Raw genomic sequence first — 21,450 nt, forward strand, 5'->3', positions numbered from 1 at the left:
ACTAATTGTCTTCCCTTGGAAAGGCAGAATCTTTTTCCCAATGTTTTTCAGCAGATGACAGAAAGACATTTTACACAGCTGTTTTTATCAGTCCTTCCACATTCTTTTATGTTTGATGTCCTGGGCCTGAGACAAAAAAGAGGGTTTAATTGCTATTTTGTGTACCTTTAAAATATTTGAAAATGTCTCACTTCTTTTTTTCCATGCACACTACTGTAGACTATTTCTTCCAACTTTCCTTGTATGCCATTTACATTAAATCCTTTGATCATGTTCACAACTCATCTTGAAAGCTTCCTGTTATTTTTGTTCTTATTAGACTGAATACTAGATAGTCAGCAGTTTAAAAAAACATGGTTTGTTGACATTCCATATATTTATAAATATGCATATGATCACTTTATACACTTAATTAGGCTATTTTTCCACTTTTGACTTAGTGTGTTGAGTGAACCATACACGAGGGCAGTAAGTTATAATTTATGGTTTAGCATATTTTGTTAACTCAGTCTGTAAGGCAACAGATCAATTAAGCAAACCATGGTTTAGTATAATATCTGAACCCATCACCAAAATATATCTAATTTGAAACAATGTCCTTATCCATAGGCACAAATCAAGGCATTATTAAGGAATGAAGATTATATCCTGATTAATGTGCATATGATTTTTGAGTTTGTATTTACAAGAACACAATCTTTTAAACTGTTTTCAATACTTAAAAGAGGTCTCAATTAAAAATGAAAGAACAAAACAGTATCGCAGAATCTAAGATGATGGTTGCAGAATCCACTGTGACCAGAGGTAGTATTCCCTTTAGAAAAACTTGCTTGGAAAGGCTTACAGGCTTTGTCTCCCAATTACACACTTTCTAGAGCAGGGGTGTCAAACACACGCCATCATGGCAGCGTCATGTGACATATTAAGACTTTTCCTCCATGCTAAACTGGGTGTGGGTGTGGCCAGCATGTGACACATCCAGCCTGTGAGCCATGAGTTTGACAGCCCTGTTCTAGAGCAGGGGTCTTCAACCTTGGCAACTTTAAGACTTGTGGACTTCAACTCCCAAAGCTGGCTGAGGAACGTGGGGAGTTGAAGTCTACAAATTTTAAAGTTGCCAAGGTTGGAGACCCCTGCTCTAGTGGGATGTATTTAGCCTCTCTTGAAAAACAGGATGTTGGATTTAAAAAAAAAAAAGCTTTTCGCCTGTCCTTTAAGCAAAAGGGTCCCAATGATCCATTTATCACAAACACAATTCAACAATTAACGTTCTAACATGTATAAGTGACTAATTGGCACTCATCCATTTCATCATAAAACTATCCCTGCCCAATAAATTAAGCTAAGGTACAGGAAGTTGCCTAAGGCTGGCAAGGGATTACAGGGCTGAACAATTACTTGAATCAAGATTTCCTTGAAACCTTAATCCAACTCTTTCCATTATCTTATGCTGCATCTCAACATTAAAAATAATTTTGAGGAACTTCACCAATTAATCCGATGCTCATTTTAATCAAGAGCATACATCCAGAGGTTACAGAAACAAAGGAGGTATTTAGTCAAACCTTAGATACTCAAAAATGGAAGCAAAATGATATGTAAGTCCATAGGTAGACCAATAGCAGCAGCAATACATTTCATGGTGGCAGGAAAAAAAATTAGTGATGATTGCTAGAGGATGAGTGGCAGATTTTAGGAGTTTTGTGAGGCAGCTGAAGAGCTCTGGGTCAGACATAGATCCAATGCATCCAATTATGCAAGAAGAAAATTCCTTCTTGATATTACAGATTGTGCTCTAGTCCAGGGATGTCAAACTCACATCATCAGACGTATCGTGATCTGTTTCCTTCATAAACAGGGCATGGGCGTGGCCAGTGTGTGATGCATCTGGCCCACAGGCCATGAGTGACAGCCCTGATGAAGCATAAGTACCATATGTTTTGTATATAGCTTAACCATTGAATCCACCACAGTAACATCTTTTAATGAGAAAAAAATCAAAACATTTTCACTGGTGCCTTTTATTAAGTAATGCAAAATACAGTACTAGTTGTGACACTCCATGCAGCTGAGACGATATAAATGCAAGCTTACAGAAAAATAAGTGACCAAAGAACCCCTCAATTAATTTTGAGGTAGTGTACAGTGTGGGGAAGCTGAAACACAATGGGATAGACAAACCAAAATATCTGTATCACTTTGTGCATTCATTTCCCCCCAGTTTTATTGTCCTAAATACATATGTATTAAATAACTTTGTGGTTTGTTTTGATTCCATTTCATTTAAAAATAGATTTCTTTATAATATCACATCCTTGTTTATCTTGCACTGCACACAATCTACGTTTTAAAATCTTATAGGGTCTGTTTTGTCCTTGCAAAAGTTTTCCCCTTCTTTTTCTCTCTCTCGCTCCCTCTTTCTCTTTTAACCCTTTTCCTCCAAGAATTTAGGCACATGTGGCCTCATGCACAAAAAATAAATAAGAAACTTACTTGAAGGGGACAAAAAATGTCACTCAAAGTGCTTGAGAGTACTAAGGATAATCTAATAAATACCGTTTTGTTTATAAAAATATATTAGGTTATAAAAGTGGGCAAAGGGTTAGTATCCAAAATGGAAAAGTCATTACTGTATGTGAAAAGTGTCTTGTAATATTTTTCTTTCCGTTTATCAGGTTTTATCATTTTTCCTGCTTAAAACAGTACCACTGTGACTGTTTGTATGTGTATGTTCTCTCTGTCTCTGTCTGTCTCTCTCTCTGTATATATACATACACACACATGTGTATGTATATATATATATGTGTGTGTGTATGTGTGTGTGTGTGTATATACATACATGTGCATGTATATATGTATACATATACATATAATATTCATATTCTCAGAAACCTACAGGTCTGGACATGTCAAATGTCATCATAGTTGCTGTTCTGTCTCATTCTATCTCCTTATTGCAACTTTGGAAGATGTTTCAATTAAGGAGGGTTCCATACAATTGTGCTTTTGTGAGGCTGTCCTTTCGACTTAAGCCTGTACTTCCAGTCCGTTGAAACTGCTGCTGCTTGCTACGGAGGCTTGAATGGCTTCCTTGCTCAATGGAAGACTGATGGATCTCTGAAGCCTCCATAGAACTATGGTTGAGGGACTCAGCTGAACTGTTTGGACTAACGTCAACATATTCTCTTTTCAACACAGGACTCCCATCAATGCTTTTGCTACTGCACACCTGGACTGTGATTCGTTCACTTTTTTTGTCCCTCAGTTCTTTTGCTTTATAAGAGGACCAACTGGTACTTATGTCAATATTCAGACCACTGTCTGTCCTCAGGAAGCAAGAGTCCACAAGTCTACTTTGACAAATATCATCTCCCTCTGAGAAGCTATCACCTTTGTAACTAGCATAAATGGGACTTGATCGACTGTCTCCTTTCTTTATAGGACTTCTGTAATACTGCTCTGAAAAGCTGCAGGGAGAAAGCCTACCACTGTTCCTGTAAGAATATGCACCAATATCTTCCACACTAAGCTGTCTCCATTGTCCAGGTAGATCTTCTTCTGACAAATGGGAGTTCCTGCTTTCACTGCGCATCTTCTGTGATGCTAAAGCTTGTTGAGTTGTTATGGCCGAGAAATGATAAGGCTCGCCTGCGTAAGGTGACATAGTCCTAGTGAAAGTAGGGGAGTTCTCATTGTCATCTGCCAGCTCCATGTGCTGAATAGATTTAGCCTTGGCAAATCTTGGACTCCCTTGCTCATAACCTGAAGATGGCTTTCTTTCAAACATCTCATTGCGGCTGCTCAGGTAAATGGCTTGCTGGGAGGCTGTCAAAGTGCTAGCTTGGGCATTCTCCTTCTCCTCAGATGTTACACTAAAGCTGGAGTAAGAACTAGAAGTAGGTAGAGAGGTAACATATTCTGGAAAAGCTTCATGAGAGAAGCTGGAATGGAAGCCATCTTCTTCAACTGTGCTGTCAGTGGAATTCTGAGATCTCAAGAACCCAACGCCCTTTACTTGCATGTCTACACTCTGCCTTCTCTCCCGCCTTCTTTCCTCAGGGCAGTAAAGAGCTGTATCACTGCAGTAAATGTCGGACTTGTACTGAGGTCTTTGGCCAAGTTTTCCAAGAGATTCCTGGAAGGCAAGATCTCTGCTTGATGGGCTTGATATATGGGGAGAAAGATTGTTTGGATCAGGCTTTTCCAGGACTTTTGCAATGACACAAGTTGGTATGTTATCGGCAAATGATGTATGACACAGAGGTACCGAGAGGCTGCATCCATGCTTTTCTAGGTGGAGGCTGACACGTTCCTGAAATTCAACTGGCAGCTGAAATAAATGTAGGGAAGGAGAAGAAAAATATATAAAAGGATTGTCAACACTAAAGCTTATGATCTAGAAATCCCAGTTATTGAAGCCTACAAATGTGGCTTTAAAAGTGAAAGAAAACAATAATAAATAAAAAAGCTCCTATCATGAATGAATTATTAACTCAGACGTTCAAACATGGCAGATTGCCCTGGTTGACTAAAGGAGTTAGCTATTTGTTACTTGTTTATATGCTGTCCTGCCTCATAGAGGGAAGATGTTTAACATTCAGATGTTTAAATTTATGAATCTTTGTCTTTTTTTGATTGATATCAATGCACTAATATACCATACACACAAATTACCGTTAAATAAGGAAGACATGTTTACAAATTAACGATCAATATTAAACTTGAGGATTGCTGGCTGTATTTCCCCTTACTTCCACTGTCAAAATAAGCTTGTTCCTGTGACATAAAGTTATTTCTCATTGACATGATTGTGAGCAATAATTTCAAGCTAGGTTAAAGAAGCCTTAAGGGGAAAAACAGCACTGCTTATTCCACTGGCAGAAGCTGACTGGACTTGCAATTGAACCTGTTTTGTTTTTTAAATACACAAATAGCAGGCAAGTTCTGGGCGCAGAGGAAAGATTGTGTGGCAAGGACAATGCTGTCCTCCATTTGAAACTTAAAAGAAACATTAAGGAGGCTACCACACACAGCAACCTGAAGTGCCCCTTTCAATTTGCCTAACAAGATGCCCTAAATGTTGGACTCTGCAATGGCTCTGAGCATAAATTCCAAATAGCAAGAATAAGACTTTGGTACAGCTGTACTACAATAAGGCCAAATGTAGTTTCAGGAAAAAGCATTCATTTCAGAACCGCAATAAATCAATAGGGCAGAGTTCTATGATAGCTAGATCTTCTACTTGTAAAGAAGCTTTTTGCAAGTGTGATGTGCTAATGGAATTGAGTTCTAACAAAATGCATTCATCTTGATAATCCGTCACTGTCAACATAAAGACAAGTTACAGCACTTGGCAAAGAAAGCAAATTAAAAATATTTTGATATGGCCATACCATTTTTTTAACAAGATAACTCAATATCCCCGATCTCCCCCCAAAGCCCAATCTTATGGTATATGAACATCTGCAGCATAGCAGCATGCACTTCACACGTACTGCAACCATATCCTTCATAGGCTATGAAGCCATGAAAGCAGGCTGTTCTCATTTTCTCAGCTGTAATGAAGAACGAGATGGTGACAAAACATGCAACCTGAAAGCTAACTTAGGGCCCAGAAGTCCAAAGACTCCCATATTGATTTTCTGTGACTCCACAAAACTAAGTCTGTAATCCTACAAGTAGTTTTGCTTGGGGAAAAAAAACCCACCTTAAATCCCAGTGAGACTTCCAGCCTGGCAATCAGACATAAAATGGTGCTATAACCCAGTGATTTGGGATCGTTTTCAAAATTAATTTATGAAGGAGGTCTATCCGGGTGATTATGCTAACAATTAAAAAGCAAATAATATTGACTAGGGATGCACAATTTTATTGATGCAATTCCCCCACCCCACCATCTCCGATTGGATTCCAAGGCTGTACTAGATCTCCCTGGTGATGCCTGACTTCAACAGAGTGGGGAAAGGTAAAATCTCCCTTGATCACGTTTAACTCCTAGCAACTTCATGAATAGGTGTGTTCCTATTCCGATACTAATCAATTCTTGACTTTTTTCCCCCCTTTCAGCCAACATTCATATTTTTGCCCCCCTCTCTCTTATGTTTGTGGATGATATGGATACTCCTTGAGTTAAGCCATAACTGAATCCCACAATTACTGCTGTATGCTGTGATGGTCATACAGCGCAACACCACATGACTAGACCCAATTTTATGACTTTGGGGTGTGTGTGTAGTTGACAAGTGAACATGGAATTCATAAAGTGAATGTTGCAATCGTTTAAGCAAATGTTGTGATTGTTAAGTGAACCTATTGCTCCCTATGGGGCAGTTTTGCCAGAAACCAGAAGTAAAAACCAGTTTCGGGGGAAAAAAGTCATAAACTATGGTCATGGAATCTCAGAGGGCTGCAAACACTGTAAATCCAGGTGATTGTATTAGAACATGTGGAATGTAATCATGTCGCTGCAGAAGGGGGATATCAGAACTCTGAAACTGGATTATAAGTCTTTTTTTTTGGGGGGGGGGGGTCCATCGTAAGTTTGATTATGAAGTCACCAGTCATAGGATGAGGGCTATTTTTATCAGTTCAAAACAATGCCTTAAATTGTAGATTTTGAGGGATTTTAGGCAGTGGTGGGATTCAATTTTTTTTTTTACTACTGGTTCTGTGGGCATGGCTTGGTAGGCGTGGCAGGGGGAAAGATACTATAAAATTTCCAGTCAGAGGTGGTGTGTGCCAGTTCTCCGAACTACTCAAAATTTCTGCTACCGGTTCTCCAGAACTGGTCAGAACCTGCTGAATACCACCTCTGATTATAGGATAATTAAAGAGTGAAAGAATTGCAATAAGACACAAAACTTGAATTTAGGTACTTATTTAGTAATTGTAAATTCCCCGTATCTATCCAAAAAGATTGAAAACATTTATCTTGTCTTTAATAAGATGCCAGAAGAGGGCACATGGTCATCATATGTGGACTGTGTGTTCTAGGAGCTCTTCAAAAATTGATAGCTATGCATACACATGGTTTCTTTTCCTTTAATACACCTGGCATAGATATTAACTGTGGAGTTCTTGGGGCTCTCTCTCTCATGTTCTTGTGTTATTTGCTATTTTCAAGATTCTTATATTAAAATACATTTAGAGGCTCAGGATGGTAGTATAATGGGGCAAGAAAAGCTCTTCTAATTTTTCAGAATGGGAGAATAAGGATTATCAATGAATTTGGTTTGGTACATGAATCAGTTAAGTTAAATCTTCAACATTTATTCATCTTTGCAGAGTAAAAGTCAGAGGCTGAGAAAAAGATTGAACTAGAGGCTGGATTCTTCTTTTTTTATAGTGTTAAGGTATCACTAATATTTGACACACTTCTTTGTAATATTATTAGCTCTCCATTAGCTGAGGAAATTTTGAAACTAAATATGTTTATGATTCCTGATAAAGTGGACAGCATGTCTTGTCCCTGGACCACCCAAATGTTGCTTTGTTCTATTTGAAGACTCTGAAAATCTGGAGGGTAAGGAACAGTCTTAGGCCCAATTCTGACAAGACCAAGTGACTGAATATTCAGGCCCTCTGGTCCTGGGGAGCTTCCCTGTCTCATCTTGGGTGGGGCAGCATACCACCATTTGAGAATGGTACACAATTTGGTATATTCACAATATCCATCTAGTGCACTGGTTGCACTCAACCCGAAGGCCCTTCAGACGATCACTCATGTCCTAGTCACCTTATGATTGCAGGGTTATAATGCATTTAGCATGACATTGCCCCTGAAAACCACTTAGAAGCTAGAACTGTTCCAAAATGGGACAGTGTGGGCAGTAATGAGCATGCCTCAATATGCCATGGGAAACCACTGCTCCATGAGCTGTATTGGGTTGCCAATTGAATTTCGGGTTCAATTCAAGCTATTGTTTACCACCTGTAAAGGCCTTCAGGGCTAAAGGCCTGGTTATCTGAGAGACTGCCGACTGACAATTATTTCTGCCTGACCTGTACAATATGGCAGAATGATATGCTTCATGTTTCATCTATGAAACAATGTCATCTAGTGTGCTTTCTCTGTTGCAGCGTTGCCCTCTGGAATAGCATTCACCCCAAGATTTGAACACACTGATGAATTTCTGTAAAGTACTGAAAACATAGCTATTTTCTCTGACTTTAGGACAAGATGGCGAGTGAGCCCTGTGAGTTTTTGTTAGGTATTTAGTTGATTTTGTTGTATTTAGTCTTTCCAGATGCATATCATCCATTTATTTTTTATTGTTTTCCCCCCTTTTAATTATGTATAATGCCCGGCGTAATCTGCAGTTGGGCATTCTTTAAACGGATACAAATAAACAAATAAATAAATTCTATGACTTTTGAACTAAACATGAAATAAACAAGACTGAGTCTAATATGAAGAATGCATAGCATTTTTAAAAAAAATCATATCGCAAAAGCTTAATGGTTAAGATTTTTATTCATTCTTTATTTCTTATTTCTTTCCCTTTTCAAGTTTAATTAGGATTTTTTTAAAACTGCCATTTAGATTTCAAATGAGCATACTGTGCAAATGTAATTGTTAGGTCTTTAACTGACCTGGTTAAGTAGGTTACGCAAGCACAGCAATGAGATGTCTGCAGGACCCTCAAAAGGCATCCTGGCTGCTCCATAGCAAAATAAAAGAAAACAAACAAAGCACTGAAATCTCACGAGGTTGAAAGATCTTGCACAAGAATGCCAAAATCAGAATTATATCTAAGTAGATGTATAGGCATATGTCTGTGCCTCTGCAGATACACATATACACATGTGCCCAGGCACTTCATATGATGCTTTGACAGGTTCCTAGTTCAAAGACAAAACTGCTGATCTCTAGGAATTGCTGAACTATACTGAACAGATGCTTTCCACATATGGCAGGGCTCCAACTTCTAGAATCCAAAATTGCCATAATCATCTAGAGGAGTACAGTTGGGCAAAGCTAGATTTTTAGATAAGTCTAGAAAAGTACTTCATGTCTCCAAAACTTGTGAATTAGATACTTTTGGGAGGTTCACAAGAATAGCTAAATGGATATGCAGATATATAGTATGTTATTGGGTACAATGTCCTTAAATATTTTGTTGCTGCAGGCAAAATACTGAATTTTCCACTATTTCCACTGTTACAGCTTGGCAGTTGAGTCTGGGATAGCCTCTACTCTAGTAACACTCAGGATATCCTTTTCTGCAGAGTTTGTGGTAAGAAAAATCCCAATTCACCATATAACACTATTAGGAGGGGGTGCAGCTGAGCGATTGGATTGTTTTAATGATTTTAAGCAGCCTAGAATCCATGGAAGTTTGTTTATGACAATATAAGCAAATCCAAATAATGTACAGGAGACATGGAACTTCTTGAACATTCTTCATTCTTGCATCTTGGCCTTGCAGCTATTGGCCTCAATCATGGTTGCATTAATATCCACCCATCGTTAGTACTTTGTCATCCAGTTGTTTCAATTTAGGATCTCACCCAAATTCTCTTCTCCATCCCAGTAAGTGAATGTTACTGTCAGGTCATTATATCTTAGTGACCTTCTCATGATAGTGAACATGGACTTGCCCTTGGGTTCCTTGGTTACTTCTCCCTCTGCTGCCTATTTCTTGCCTAGGCACTGCATCAGAGCATCCATCCTGATGTCTCCATCTCACAGTTCTTGCAAAGAAGAATTAGGCCTTGATAGCAAGCACACTGATGAGTTTTACTGATATATTTATTTATGTTACCTCAGAAAGCTTATGCGCCCTGTCGTAATTCTTGCTACACTGGAGCAGCTGAGCAGCTAAATTGCAATCCTTTCTATAGAGTTCCTGAAAAATAACATAAAATGATATTTAAAATTATTAGTTCTACCACAACATCCCAAAAGCTGCCATCAGAGATCTGAGAAAGAACAGAATAAATTTAAAATTTCATCCCAATGATGATGTGATAACAAAAGGTTTTTCCAGATGCCTTCACGAATCTGGAAGGTTGTACTGGACAATGTCCACGCTCTCAAATATCTCATTTTAAAGGGATAAGAAGTCTCCATGAATTTATTGTCATCCTCCCAAGTAGAACAATAATAAATAGAAGTCAGAAGTAACTCATTGACCAAGACAATTATGGTTGTATTACACATAATTATGCAATGCAATAAAAATACAATTGAATGTCAACTTAAGCCTGTTATTATTCTATCTAGCAACTTCAATTTTCAAAATGAGTATAACAATGACATTTCCACAAATCCAATTTCATTATTTTTCTTTTTATAGATTAAGATTTTTGCTGTCTCTATAAATGCTTATTTTGAAAAAATGAAAGAAACACTGATTAAAGGCCACTTGGATACATGATTGCATCACAGAAAATATGGGCAATCTTTAATTCAAATGTTTTTTTTCCCTATTTACTTATGGTGTTCATAAAACTGAATGGCAACGATCTGGAAAGATGTGGGAATACATATTGACTCTCAGGGGTATAGGAAGTATATTCCTGTCCTGCTCAGCAATTTAGTGAAAGGGGTGATACTAGTAACCTAGCAGCTTAATTGCAATATATTTTCAATTAAGCTGCCCAGCTATTGATCTATTCAAATGCCATTTGTATGGTGGTTGTTCATATGAAAACTGATTTGGCTGGAAAAAAACCCATGCACATTAAACACATTTACAATTTTTTTTCTTTCTTTAGATACAATCTAAAATGTTAGTTATTTACAAAGATCTCAGTTTGGTCCAAGAATGCAATTACTTGGAGGAGCCTAAATTAAATTAAGGAAAAACACAAAAGGAACATTTCTGCAGGGAGTTGGAATGAATAGCTGAAAAGGCTCCTTCCAATTCTAAGACTTCCATATCTTCCATCGATAGTTACTACTGGCTCCTGATTCTCCCCCGCCCCCCCGAAAAGTCAGTAGCTTTCCTGACCAATATGGGAATCCAGGTCCAGCGGAAGAAATGGACAAAAAAATCTTCTGTAAATACAGGAATTTATTAACACTGCAGCTTGATTATGAGCAAACCTGTATTCTACCAGTTCTGCCAGTTTCCTGCTTGGTTTAAGTGGAGTCTACAAGTCTCCTAAGCAAGTTCTTTAGGAGTTCAGTGACTGTAGAGAGATGGTGGTATGAAAAACTTTTCTTCTGTGAATTTACTGATAACCCCTATTATGGCATTTAATGCATAGTAAACCTCATCCAATTCACTGAGTTTTACTGAGTACATAGATACAATTGTGCTGTTCAAATTATCTTACTTAACATGCACAAAGCATGACAAACAAAAATATAAAAAAAAGTCTTGAGCCAAGTTTGAACATTTCTATGTTGCTCTCAAAGTACAGACTGATGCTGTTTGCTTTAATCAGTGTAGCTCTCAGAATGTTTCCATTCAAATAAATTCAAACACTTGATTTTGCTCTGAAAATATTATTTATTGTTGTCACCAAAAATGCTGGGTTGATTTACACATAAAATGGGTTTAAATGGTATTTTCATGAAATTGAAATCTGGAGATAATTTCACTTGACCTTTTGATAAAATTCATACCTTGTAGAATGGTTTGTATAAAATATAAATATTCTGTCTATCATTTAAACATAATTTCTTTGTTTCTCCTGTATAGCTACAGACACAATTAATAACTGTAATGTGAATTCCTGACATGATGATACTTGTGTAGATGTCCCAATTGAGTAAAGCCAGCACCAAACCCAGTTATTGGGTAAAGGACACATATAAATCTTTTTCTCTGAAGCACATTCTTTCGATTCCTGTAGAGCTAGAACAATTATAGGAAGGCAGATTTTGGCAGAATGTAAGGAAAAATCTCCTAAGATAAGAGCGTTTTGATGATGGATCCATTTATATAAATGATAGATGCTCTTTTGCTGGACAACCATCTAATGAAGATGGTTTCCTCTGAATTCCTCCAATCAATAGAGAATTGGTCATCATAATATAAATTGCTCCTTGCCACTCAACAGGTTTATGCTTACAGCTATATTCTTATTTTAATTTATTGGTTAAATTGAGATTGTCATTGTTTGTAAAAATGGCTTTCCCTCAAAAAACAAAAAAGTTTGGAAATCAGGAATAATGACTCACTTGAGCATAGAAGAATTTCTGTCTGCCTTTAACAATGTGTTCTAATGTACAAAGAATATCCACACAAACAACTTGAGTTGTGCATGAAAACTATGGTGAATATCTAAATTAATTCTGCATGAAGGCTCTTGTGGTTTTTGCCAAAGCATCCCATTCTAAAAATAAATGGATTCACGATAATGTATAGTAGCCTAACTCTGGCACCTTTATTCGGTTGTTGAGACTGAAGTTTCTAGAAGTTGCACCTACCATGACATTGGGGAAATATTATAAGAAATGAACTGTAAACCAGCAGTTCCCTGCACATGGGTATCATTTATCAAAGAGCCAGCCACTGCTGGCCTCCAAGTTCGATCTCCACTGAAATGTGAGAAAGGAACAGAGAAAAAGCAATGGATTTAACCTGCCATGGTTGTAAGAAAGGAACTATATCCTTACACTGACTAAGGTTGACCAATTGTTTAATAACAAAATGGTTGAAGTTGATGAAATAATAATTTCTGATTCTCATGCTCAGGAAAAACTGTTGGTACACAAGGGCTAAATGACATGGCAGAGAACTTCAGCCTGAGAAAAGAGCAGCCAAGATATGGGAAGAGGAGGTCTAAAATTTGAAGCTTGGAACTCTTTCTCTCTCATAATATAACTTTGACACATCAAGGAGATTTCAGGCAAATCTGAGCTTGGCAACCAAGTGAAATCATGTAAACTTGGAAAACAGAATTATAGATGAATTTTAGTCTTAACGAGTTCTGACAAATGCAACCCACATTTACTTATGGGTTACCAGGCTAGGGAGTCATTTCACATAAAATTCTTCCAATAGAAGAGAATATACGTAGCTCAAAGTTGAATTGTCAAGAACTTTGATGCTCTTGGTCCTTGGTTGTTGCTTGGTGCTCAGAGAGCCCAAAGAGCATCAAGGACTCCATGAAAAATTACTACTACACAGAACAGCGTCTGCTTGTCTGTATCAACTATTTGATTGTTGATGAAACTGCTAATCAGTTTGCAATTTTTCTATTAATCTCCTGGTAGACTATTTTTTTCAAGCAGAAAAGAACTTCTATAAAAATCTCTACAAATATTCCTCAATGATGAAAAGCTTCTTCTGATATGCCATTTTATTTTCAGAAAAAAGGATGGAGAAAAGATTACAGTATTCAATGTTGAGTATAATGAGTTGGTGGGGATCAATGCAAAGTAAGAACTGAACTATATGTTACATTGAAAATACGATGGGTCATCGGAACTAAAAGAAATAAGTTAGAATCTTCAAAGGGAGAAAAGGATATTGCTGAATAGGAAACGGGATGGAAGATCACTGAAGAACATACATGATTCACAGTTCTGAGAAACTAAAATAAATGTGTATTGCTTAGACTTTAATTTCTTTGGAACCAGAGCATGGATCAGAATGCAACAGAATAACTTCCAGGAGTTAATAAATCTGCTAACAATTATTACTTCCTGCTAATCCATGTGGAGGTTGAGAAAAAGTGCAACATTTTACATCATTAGGGACATCGAACATCTAGGAAGGAAGAGGGAAAAGGATTGTAAACAGAAAGAAGAATATTGCCAAAGAATAACTGGCAGTGCAAGTTGTGTTAGATTTGACTTCCTAAATCATAAGCTTGATGATCAGCATAAGTTTCTTGACACAAAATGAATTATATCTTAGAACAGAGGTCTCCAACCTTGGCAACTTTAAGACTTGGGGACTTCAACTCCCAGAATCCCTCAGCCAGCAAAGCTGGCTGAGGGATTCTGGGAGTTGAAGTCCCCAAGTCTTAAAGTTGCCAAGGTTGGAGACCTCTGTCTTAGAAGGTCTGAAAAAAAATGAGTTGGCCTAAAACTGATGAGCTTGGTCAGAAGGGCTTAAATTGAATCCTATGGAGATTAGAGAAGAAAATATATAGTATTGATATCAGATAATGACTTGTACACTAAAAATAAGGAAGAACATTGTCCTAGTAAACCATTAAATAAAAAATCAGAAAGACTGGCTCATAATATTCATGCATTTTATAATATGTATTATTTAATATATATGTAGCAGAAAGCTGATGGGATGACCTCCATGTCTGGAATATAACAACGAAAAGATACAGTTAGTTCAAAGATGTAAAAGCAGTAAAAAAAGAAGCTGCATGGTAAATAAAGGCATCTATGCCTACGTAGAAATTGAAGTGAATGAATTCATTTGGTGATGCTCTAAAGAGCATCTGGGTTAATATATATGGAGGGATGAATAAAAGCAGTACACTATTACCTGCCTAATCAAGGAGAAGATGGGGATGATGCTTTTCAGGAGCAAATTACTCTTCCTCCAAGAAGACATGGGATGGTAGTGATGGGGATTTTTAATTTTCCTAGCATTTGTTGGATAACAAACTTGGCCAAGCATTGTCTTCCCAGGAAATTACTGATTTCTTTTGCTTTCTCCTTCAGAGGGTAGTCAAATCATTGACTTGATATGAACCAATAAGGAAGGCTTCACTGATGAAATGAAAGTCATGAGAGCATTGGGGAAAACATTTAATTAAATGTTTGCCAATTAAAATTCTATATAAAAGAAGGTAACCCATTGTTAAAGTTAACTGATCCCATAAAAATTATTTTAAGGGAAAGTAAACCTGAATATTGTCAAACAGATAGTTCTGAATCAGAGACTGGATGCTTTCATAATAACAGAATTAGAAGGGCCTTTGGAGGTCTTCTAACCCAACCCCCTGCTGAAGCAGGGAATCCTATAACATTCCAGAAAAGTGGTTGTCCAATCTTTTTTTTTAAAGCCTCAAGTGATGAAGCACCCACATCTTCTGAAGGCAAGCTGTTCCACTGGTTTATTGTTCCCATTGTCCTTAGCTCTAGGTTGCTTCTCTCCTTGATTAGTTTCCATACATTGCTTCTTGTCTTGCCTTCTGGTGTTTTGGAAAATAGGCTGACCTCGTCTTCTTTGTGGCAGCTCATCAAATGTTGGAACATTGTTATGTCGCCCCTAGGCCTTTTTTCCACTAGACTAAACGTAACTAATTCCTGCAACCTTTCTTCATATGTTTTAGCTTGAAGATCGTCACATAAACTGGGAGTGAATGGAGAATTACAAGATGGAGAATTTATGGATGGCTTATTTGGGGTAATTGGAATGTAACAGAATTACTTTCATGCTTTAAGTTTTGTTCTTGGTAAGGCTGAACATGCTCAGACATAACAGATAGTTTGAAGATGTTCCTCCAATTATAATTGTTATACCTCTGTAGCCAGAAAAGCCCGTTGTCAGGTTTGGTTGGGTGCCAACTATGTCTTTTTCTGGACAAAAAAAGCAACATTTAGAACATTTGACCAGTGTATAACATATAATTAGAATTTAATGAGGTGGCTCCATTTGATACTGAGATCATTCCCCCATTTATTAGAAAAAAACAACATGTTTTGCTAAAATAAGTAAAATAAGTGTTCTGTTCATAAGTGTAGTACAAGTAGTCCTTATTTAGTGACCACAATTGGGACCAAAAACCTGATCATTAAGCTAAGGAATTTTTTAGTGAAACTATAACTGTATGCATTATTTTACTTCATCTTTCTTTTACTTTATAGACTGAAAAGTTATAAATTCAAGAATTGGCTGTAATTGCAAATGGTTGCTAAATGAAGTAGTCCCTAAACAAGGACTACCTGTAATTAATAGCTGAAGATAACAAAAGAATACCCAAATTACTTGCAATGTAATATTTCTATCCTATGTTGTAGTTTTTACCTTTATCTTTCTATATATTGTAGTAGAGAAAATACTTACATTATCTTCTGATAATTTATCGATTGTCACCTTGGCTTCTATCAAATGGTTATTGAGGGCTATTATTTCGTGGCTTAATGCTCTTTTTTCTTCTTCATAGTGTTGAGCCTGGGTACAAAACAGTTCAATCAACATTTTCTAAAACAAGTTACTAAGCTGTTGTTTTCCCAGACAAAGAATAATTGTATGAAAGGTCTTTTCTCGAATATTTCTCTTTTTTCCTGTTACATTTCTTTCTAAGAATCATATAATAAGAGACTTCAAAACATTCAGTTTTCATATAAATTGATTCCAGTCACTGTTTTGGGGTACCAGTGTTAGGCAAGTACAACTGAACTGTAATATATTTATAGGACCTTCAGAAAAATATACAGTGCTTTAACTTTTTAGTATCACCCTATCATGTTTAAGTCTCTAATGTGACAGCATGTGTATATTCTTATGGTCAATGTTTGCAAGACAGAGATACAATTTAATTTAAGGGTAATTGTTTAAGTTTGCTTTTATAGATCCATCACAATTATGTGATACACCTTCCATACTTGACCTCAAAATCTGGCCCTTAAAGGTCTCACAAACCTCTAGAGCAGATTTTGAAATAATATAAGGAGTTGCAGGTGGAAGAAAGATAGAAGAAATCCCAGCAGATGAATGGAAGTTTGTAGCAATATGTAGATTTTCCCTTCCTTCCTCAAAAACCACTGATGTATCATGTTTTGGCCAATTCTTCTCAGTGTCCTGAGCTGTTTCCTTATTTCTAAGGTTTCAGTTTTGCCATTTAGGACAGTGACTTTTCAGAAGTGTTTATATCTGAAGAATACCAAATATTCTCTCAACAATCATTTAAAGTCCACAGTTCTTGATCTTTGCACTGCAGCCTCTAGGTCTCCATGGGATATTTTTAGTTTTTGAGAAAAACACAGCAGTAGTTCACAGTTTTAGTCTACAGGTGCTGTGAAACAATTACTGAGACACTTAGGGTGCCATGAACTGAGAAAGTTTGGGAACCTCTGATTTAAACTTTCTTTTAAAAAATCCTATAAAATTCAAGCAGTAATAAGTAGTGTGATTTTTTGATATACTTCCTTTGGTGCCAGACTCACTAGGCTAACAATCTAAAAAATAAATGTGAAGCAAGCAGGCTGCAAAACAACATCTTTATGGAAAAAAGATGCTCTGAACCATAATTAGGTAGACCTAATAAATCTTCTCAGAAAGTCAAAAATGCAGCCTAGTTGCTTGTTGCTTGCTTGCTTTATTTATTTATTTATTTGATTTGTCAATCGCTTACAAGATAATAGGTATAAGGATAAACATAGTTATGAATACAAGAAATGAGTACACAGAAGAAAAATAAAAGAAACAATAGGACAGGGACGGTAGGAACGTTGGTATGCTTATGCACGCCCCCTACAGACCTCTTAGGAAAGGGGTGAGGTCAATAGTAGAAAGTTTAAGGTTAAAGTTTTTGGGGTTTGGGGAAGAAACCACAGAGTCAGGTAGAGTATTCCAGACATTGACCACTCTGTTGCTGAAGTCGTATTTCCTGCAATGAAGTTTGGTGCAGTTAACCTTGAGTTTGTATCTATTGTTTGCTCTTGTATTGTTATGGTTGAAGCTTTGTGACTATACTCCCCCAAAACAAAACAGGATAGAAAGAAGGTCCATCCCACCCCTGAAAGGACCTAATGGTAAAGACTGCAACGACGACACCATTAAAGCCAACCTCTTTAACACATTCTTTGGCTCAGTATTTGTAAACAGCAATGAATCATGCCCACTATTTCCTAGTCGAGCCACAGACAACTACAATGATCTAATACATATCGATTTTACAGAAGACAATGTTGAAAAAGCACTATGCAATCTAAAATCATCTCTATCTATTGGACCGGATGGAATATGTGCCTACTTCTTTAAAAAGCTATCCACTGCTATAGCTGAACCTCTAAGCATAATCTTTGAAAAATCTTTCAGGACCAGCTCCTTGCCAAACCTATGGTCACAAGCCACAGTCATCCCCATCTTCAAAAAGAGAGGCCCCAGCCTAGTTGAAAATTACAGACCAATTTCTTTATGCTGTGTCACCTGTAAAGTCATGGAATCAATTATTAACCAATCCATTATCCTCCACTTAGAGACAAAAAACCTACTCTCTAATAAACAATTTGGTTTCAGAAAAAAACTATCCTGTAAATCGGACCGAAGGTGGCGTAGTTCTAGGTTTTCGAGGTCTAGAATTTCAAGTCTGGTGGCATAAGGTATTCTACAACGAGTAGAGGAGTGGAGAACTCTTCTTATGAAATATTTCTGGACTTTCTCAACTGTGTTAATATCAGATATGTAATGTGGGTTCCAAACTAATAAGCTGTATTCGAGTATTGGTCTAGCAAATGTTTTGTATGCTTTAGTTAGTAGTGTAATATTACCAGAGAAAAAGCTACGTAAGATTAGGTTAACAACTCTTAATGCCTTTTTGGCTATGTAGTTACAGTGGGCTCTAGCACTTAGATCATTAGAGATGAGTAGACAACCTAGGACTACGCCGCCTTCGGTCTGATCTAAGTATAGTATATAAAATCATACATTGCAATGTCCTACCTGTCAATGAATACTTCAGCTTCAACCATAACAATAGAAGAGAACACTATAGATACAAACTCAAGGTTAACCGCACCAAACTTGACTGCAGGAAATACGACTTCAGCAACAGAGTGGTCAATGTCTGGAATACTCTACCTGACTCTGTGGTTTCTTCCCCAAACCCCAAAAACTTTAACCTTAGACTGTCTACTATTGACCTCACCCCTTTCCTAAGAGGTCTAAGCGCACCAACGTGCCTACCGTCCCTGTCCTATTGTTTCTTTTTATTTTTCTTATATGTATCCACTTCATGTATTCATAACTATGTTTATACTTATACCTATTCTCTTGTAAGCAATTGACAAATCAAATAAATAAATAAAAATAAATCTTAAAAATAAATAAAGAATCTTGGGGAACTAGAAGAGCTAGTGGGAAGTAGCTTTACTTGCTTATTGTCTTGTAAACACAATTCTTTTGTGGTTGACAATATACACCATGGTACTCATCACATGAAGAGACAAACTTCCATGACAACTATTTTGTGAGATACCATATAATCTGTTTTTAGTATTCCAAATATACTCCAAGGCCTTAAAAAGACTACCCAAACCTCTACTAAATTAAAACATTACAAGACATGTATCAAAACTGACTGAAATAACTTCTATAAACATAAGGTGCAAAGATTTTATGCTTCTTTCCGGTCAGTTGATGAAAGGACCCATAGCTAGCCTTATTTTCTTTAAATTTGAGTCAATGTGCAATTATTTGCTGGCAGAAGAACTTCTTCAATGGGAACATCTGCACTATTTTATCTGCCAATCAATTGGGGTAGTGGCTCAAGGCAATTTTTCTTTCAGTACAAGCTGGAGGAACAGATGGGAGCACCAGATGCATCCTGAGGGTTCTGACAAAAATGTCCACAAATTGCATCAAGACAAAATACTCATATAATAATTTTGGTATTTATTTCACAGTTTTTAAAGTGTTCCTAGGAATACCACTCAATGCAACCTGAATACTGAAAATGTGTATCACAACATTGGAAATTAGAGAGTTTGGGGGGTTTGCTCTGCTTCAGGATGTTTTATCTTACCTTTTACCTGCTTTTCCATCTAGGTTTACAGGTGCTTAAAGATGTAAACTAAACCAGGAGTAAAATATGCATGTCTACTGGCAAATCATGCAATGTCACAATTGCAATCAATTAATAATAAATTATGGTTTCAAATTATGCTTTATTCATAGAACAAGCATCCCTATTTCTATATTAAATTAAGGTCTAAAACAACCAACCCCTTATGGTTTAATATAATATAGGAGTCCAGTCAGTGGCTTCTTTCCAAAATAATCCTCCTCCTCCTCCTCTCCCAGTCCCCAATTATGCTACTGCTATTATCATTTCCTCTCATTTTTTCAGCCTTTTATTTCCCTCTGGAAAGAAAGAAGGGAAGATAGGAAGAAACAACGCCACACATACTCCTTTTAACAACTTCCTTCTCTGCAAAAAAGGGTTCCTCAAACATACACTGATCTCCACTTCCTTTTTATTGCAATACTGTAACACACTTCTCCACTGCATTGCATCCCTAGGAGTAATAAGACTGTCCACTTTCATCAAGCTCCATGACAAAACATGGAGTTGGATCTTCTCTGACATGCTAAGCACTGTCCCACATTTGCTCTCTGTTACATAAGATAGCACAGGAAGGTCCAAAGTCCTGTTTCTAGCTGGCAATTTCTTATTTATATTATTATTCTGAGATAAAAGTTTTATGTTGTCTTTTAATGCTAAATTCTTACAGCATTTTATAATACCCCCAAATCATTACAGCGTAACAACCAAGCAAAAATAAAAGAAAACACCAGAAGGAAAGTTTGAAGAAAAAACAATGTAAGAGACAATCTTTAAAAGACAACTGTTATGAGGAGGTGATAAAAAGGCAAGATCCATCCAGCATCCTTACTTTTATTCCTTCTAATTGGTTTAGGTATTCATGATCCCTTACCTTCCACTCTATTGTACCTTGAAGTAAAAGAAAGGTGCTGCTTTTTGAGAAGAGTGGAGGAGAAAACCACAGGCTTACAGTAATGCTGTATTTTTTTTCATTCTATGTCTTTTTTTAAAGAAGGACTTCTTGCTTTGAGAAAATGTTTCTATGCTATTCCTTATTTTAATGTTTATCATAACTAGCTGAGTAGGAAGAGTTTATTTATATACGTATATGGAATGCAGGGCAAAGGTAAAATGAGATTGCAGAAATCCAGATGTGATAGACTGCTTATATGAAGCAACACATAAGTGACTTCAAGACTTTATTTTTGTGTGAATGGGAAATTATACACCCCCAAATTTAACCGGTGGCAAAAAAAAACAAACAGTTTTTATTAGCTCAGGGCAGGTCTCTACTGTTTCCAATTGAACTATTCAGCATGTAAGTTGAAATGGCAGCAAATTTAGCTGGTTAACTTATTTCAAGTAATGCAATTCCAGTGGAAGACATTAAAGAAAGAGAAACTAATAAATTATTACATGTGCAAACTCTCTGAGAACATTATCTTGTCTGTAAAGAAATAGGTATGTCTTTCAGGTCAAGCCCAGGATAATAGTTCAGCATGAATAAACAGTATCTCTAATACCCTCTGGAAATTAATTTGAAATGCTTGATGAAACTGATGCCACAGGTATCTTTAACAGGCATAAAATGAAAATAATTATGATAATTAATGCAAAGCAATGTCCAGATAACCATAACAATAACAACAGTAGCTTGGTTTTGTGGCTTCACCTTAACAACAGTATTTGCTTGAATGGGATTCAGGGATGCAATTGGGGAGTAAATTTAATAATACACACTTTTCTTATGCAGTCTACATGCAATGTTTCTTATATACTTTTTTGAATATTACTATAAAATATACACATTTC

The 21,450-nt window shown here is 36.7% G+C and overlaps 1 protein-coding gene across 4 annotated transcripts in view; it reads right to left on the reverse strand.

The window, feature by feature from the left end:
* Positions 1 to 2,005: 2,005 nt before the first annotated feature.
* BEGAIN (brain enriched guanylate kinase associated) overlaps positions 2,006 to 21,450 on the reverse strand; it is a 169,165-nt gene continuing 149,720 nt past the window's right edge. For all 4 annotated transcript variants that reach the window (XM_087952174.1, XM_087952173.1, XM_087952175.1 and 1 more), the window contains 3 exons: positions 15,936 to 16,043; positions 9,765 to 9,848; positions 2,006 to 4,330 (listed from right to left, as the gene is read on the reverse strand). In XM_087952174.1, coding sequence (XP_087808300.1) covers positions 2,975 to 4,330; positions 9,765 to 9,848; positions 15,936 to 16,043 — 1,548 coding nt within the window. In that variant the 3' untranslated portion in view covers positions 2,006 to 2,974. The remainder of the gene's footprint in view (positions 4,331 to 9,764; positions 9,849 to 15,935; positions 16,044 to 21,450) is intronic.

The sequence above is a fragment of the Notechis scutatus genome, chromosome 1, assembly GCF_049901735.1.
Source record: "Notechis scutatus isolate UNSWTSFEM ecotype Mainland chromosome 1, rNotScu1.2, whole genome shotgun sequence".
NCBI classification, from domain to species: domain Eukaryota; kingdom Metazoa; phylum Chordata; class Lepidosauria; order Squamata; family Elapidae; genus Notechis; species Notechis scutatus.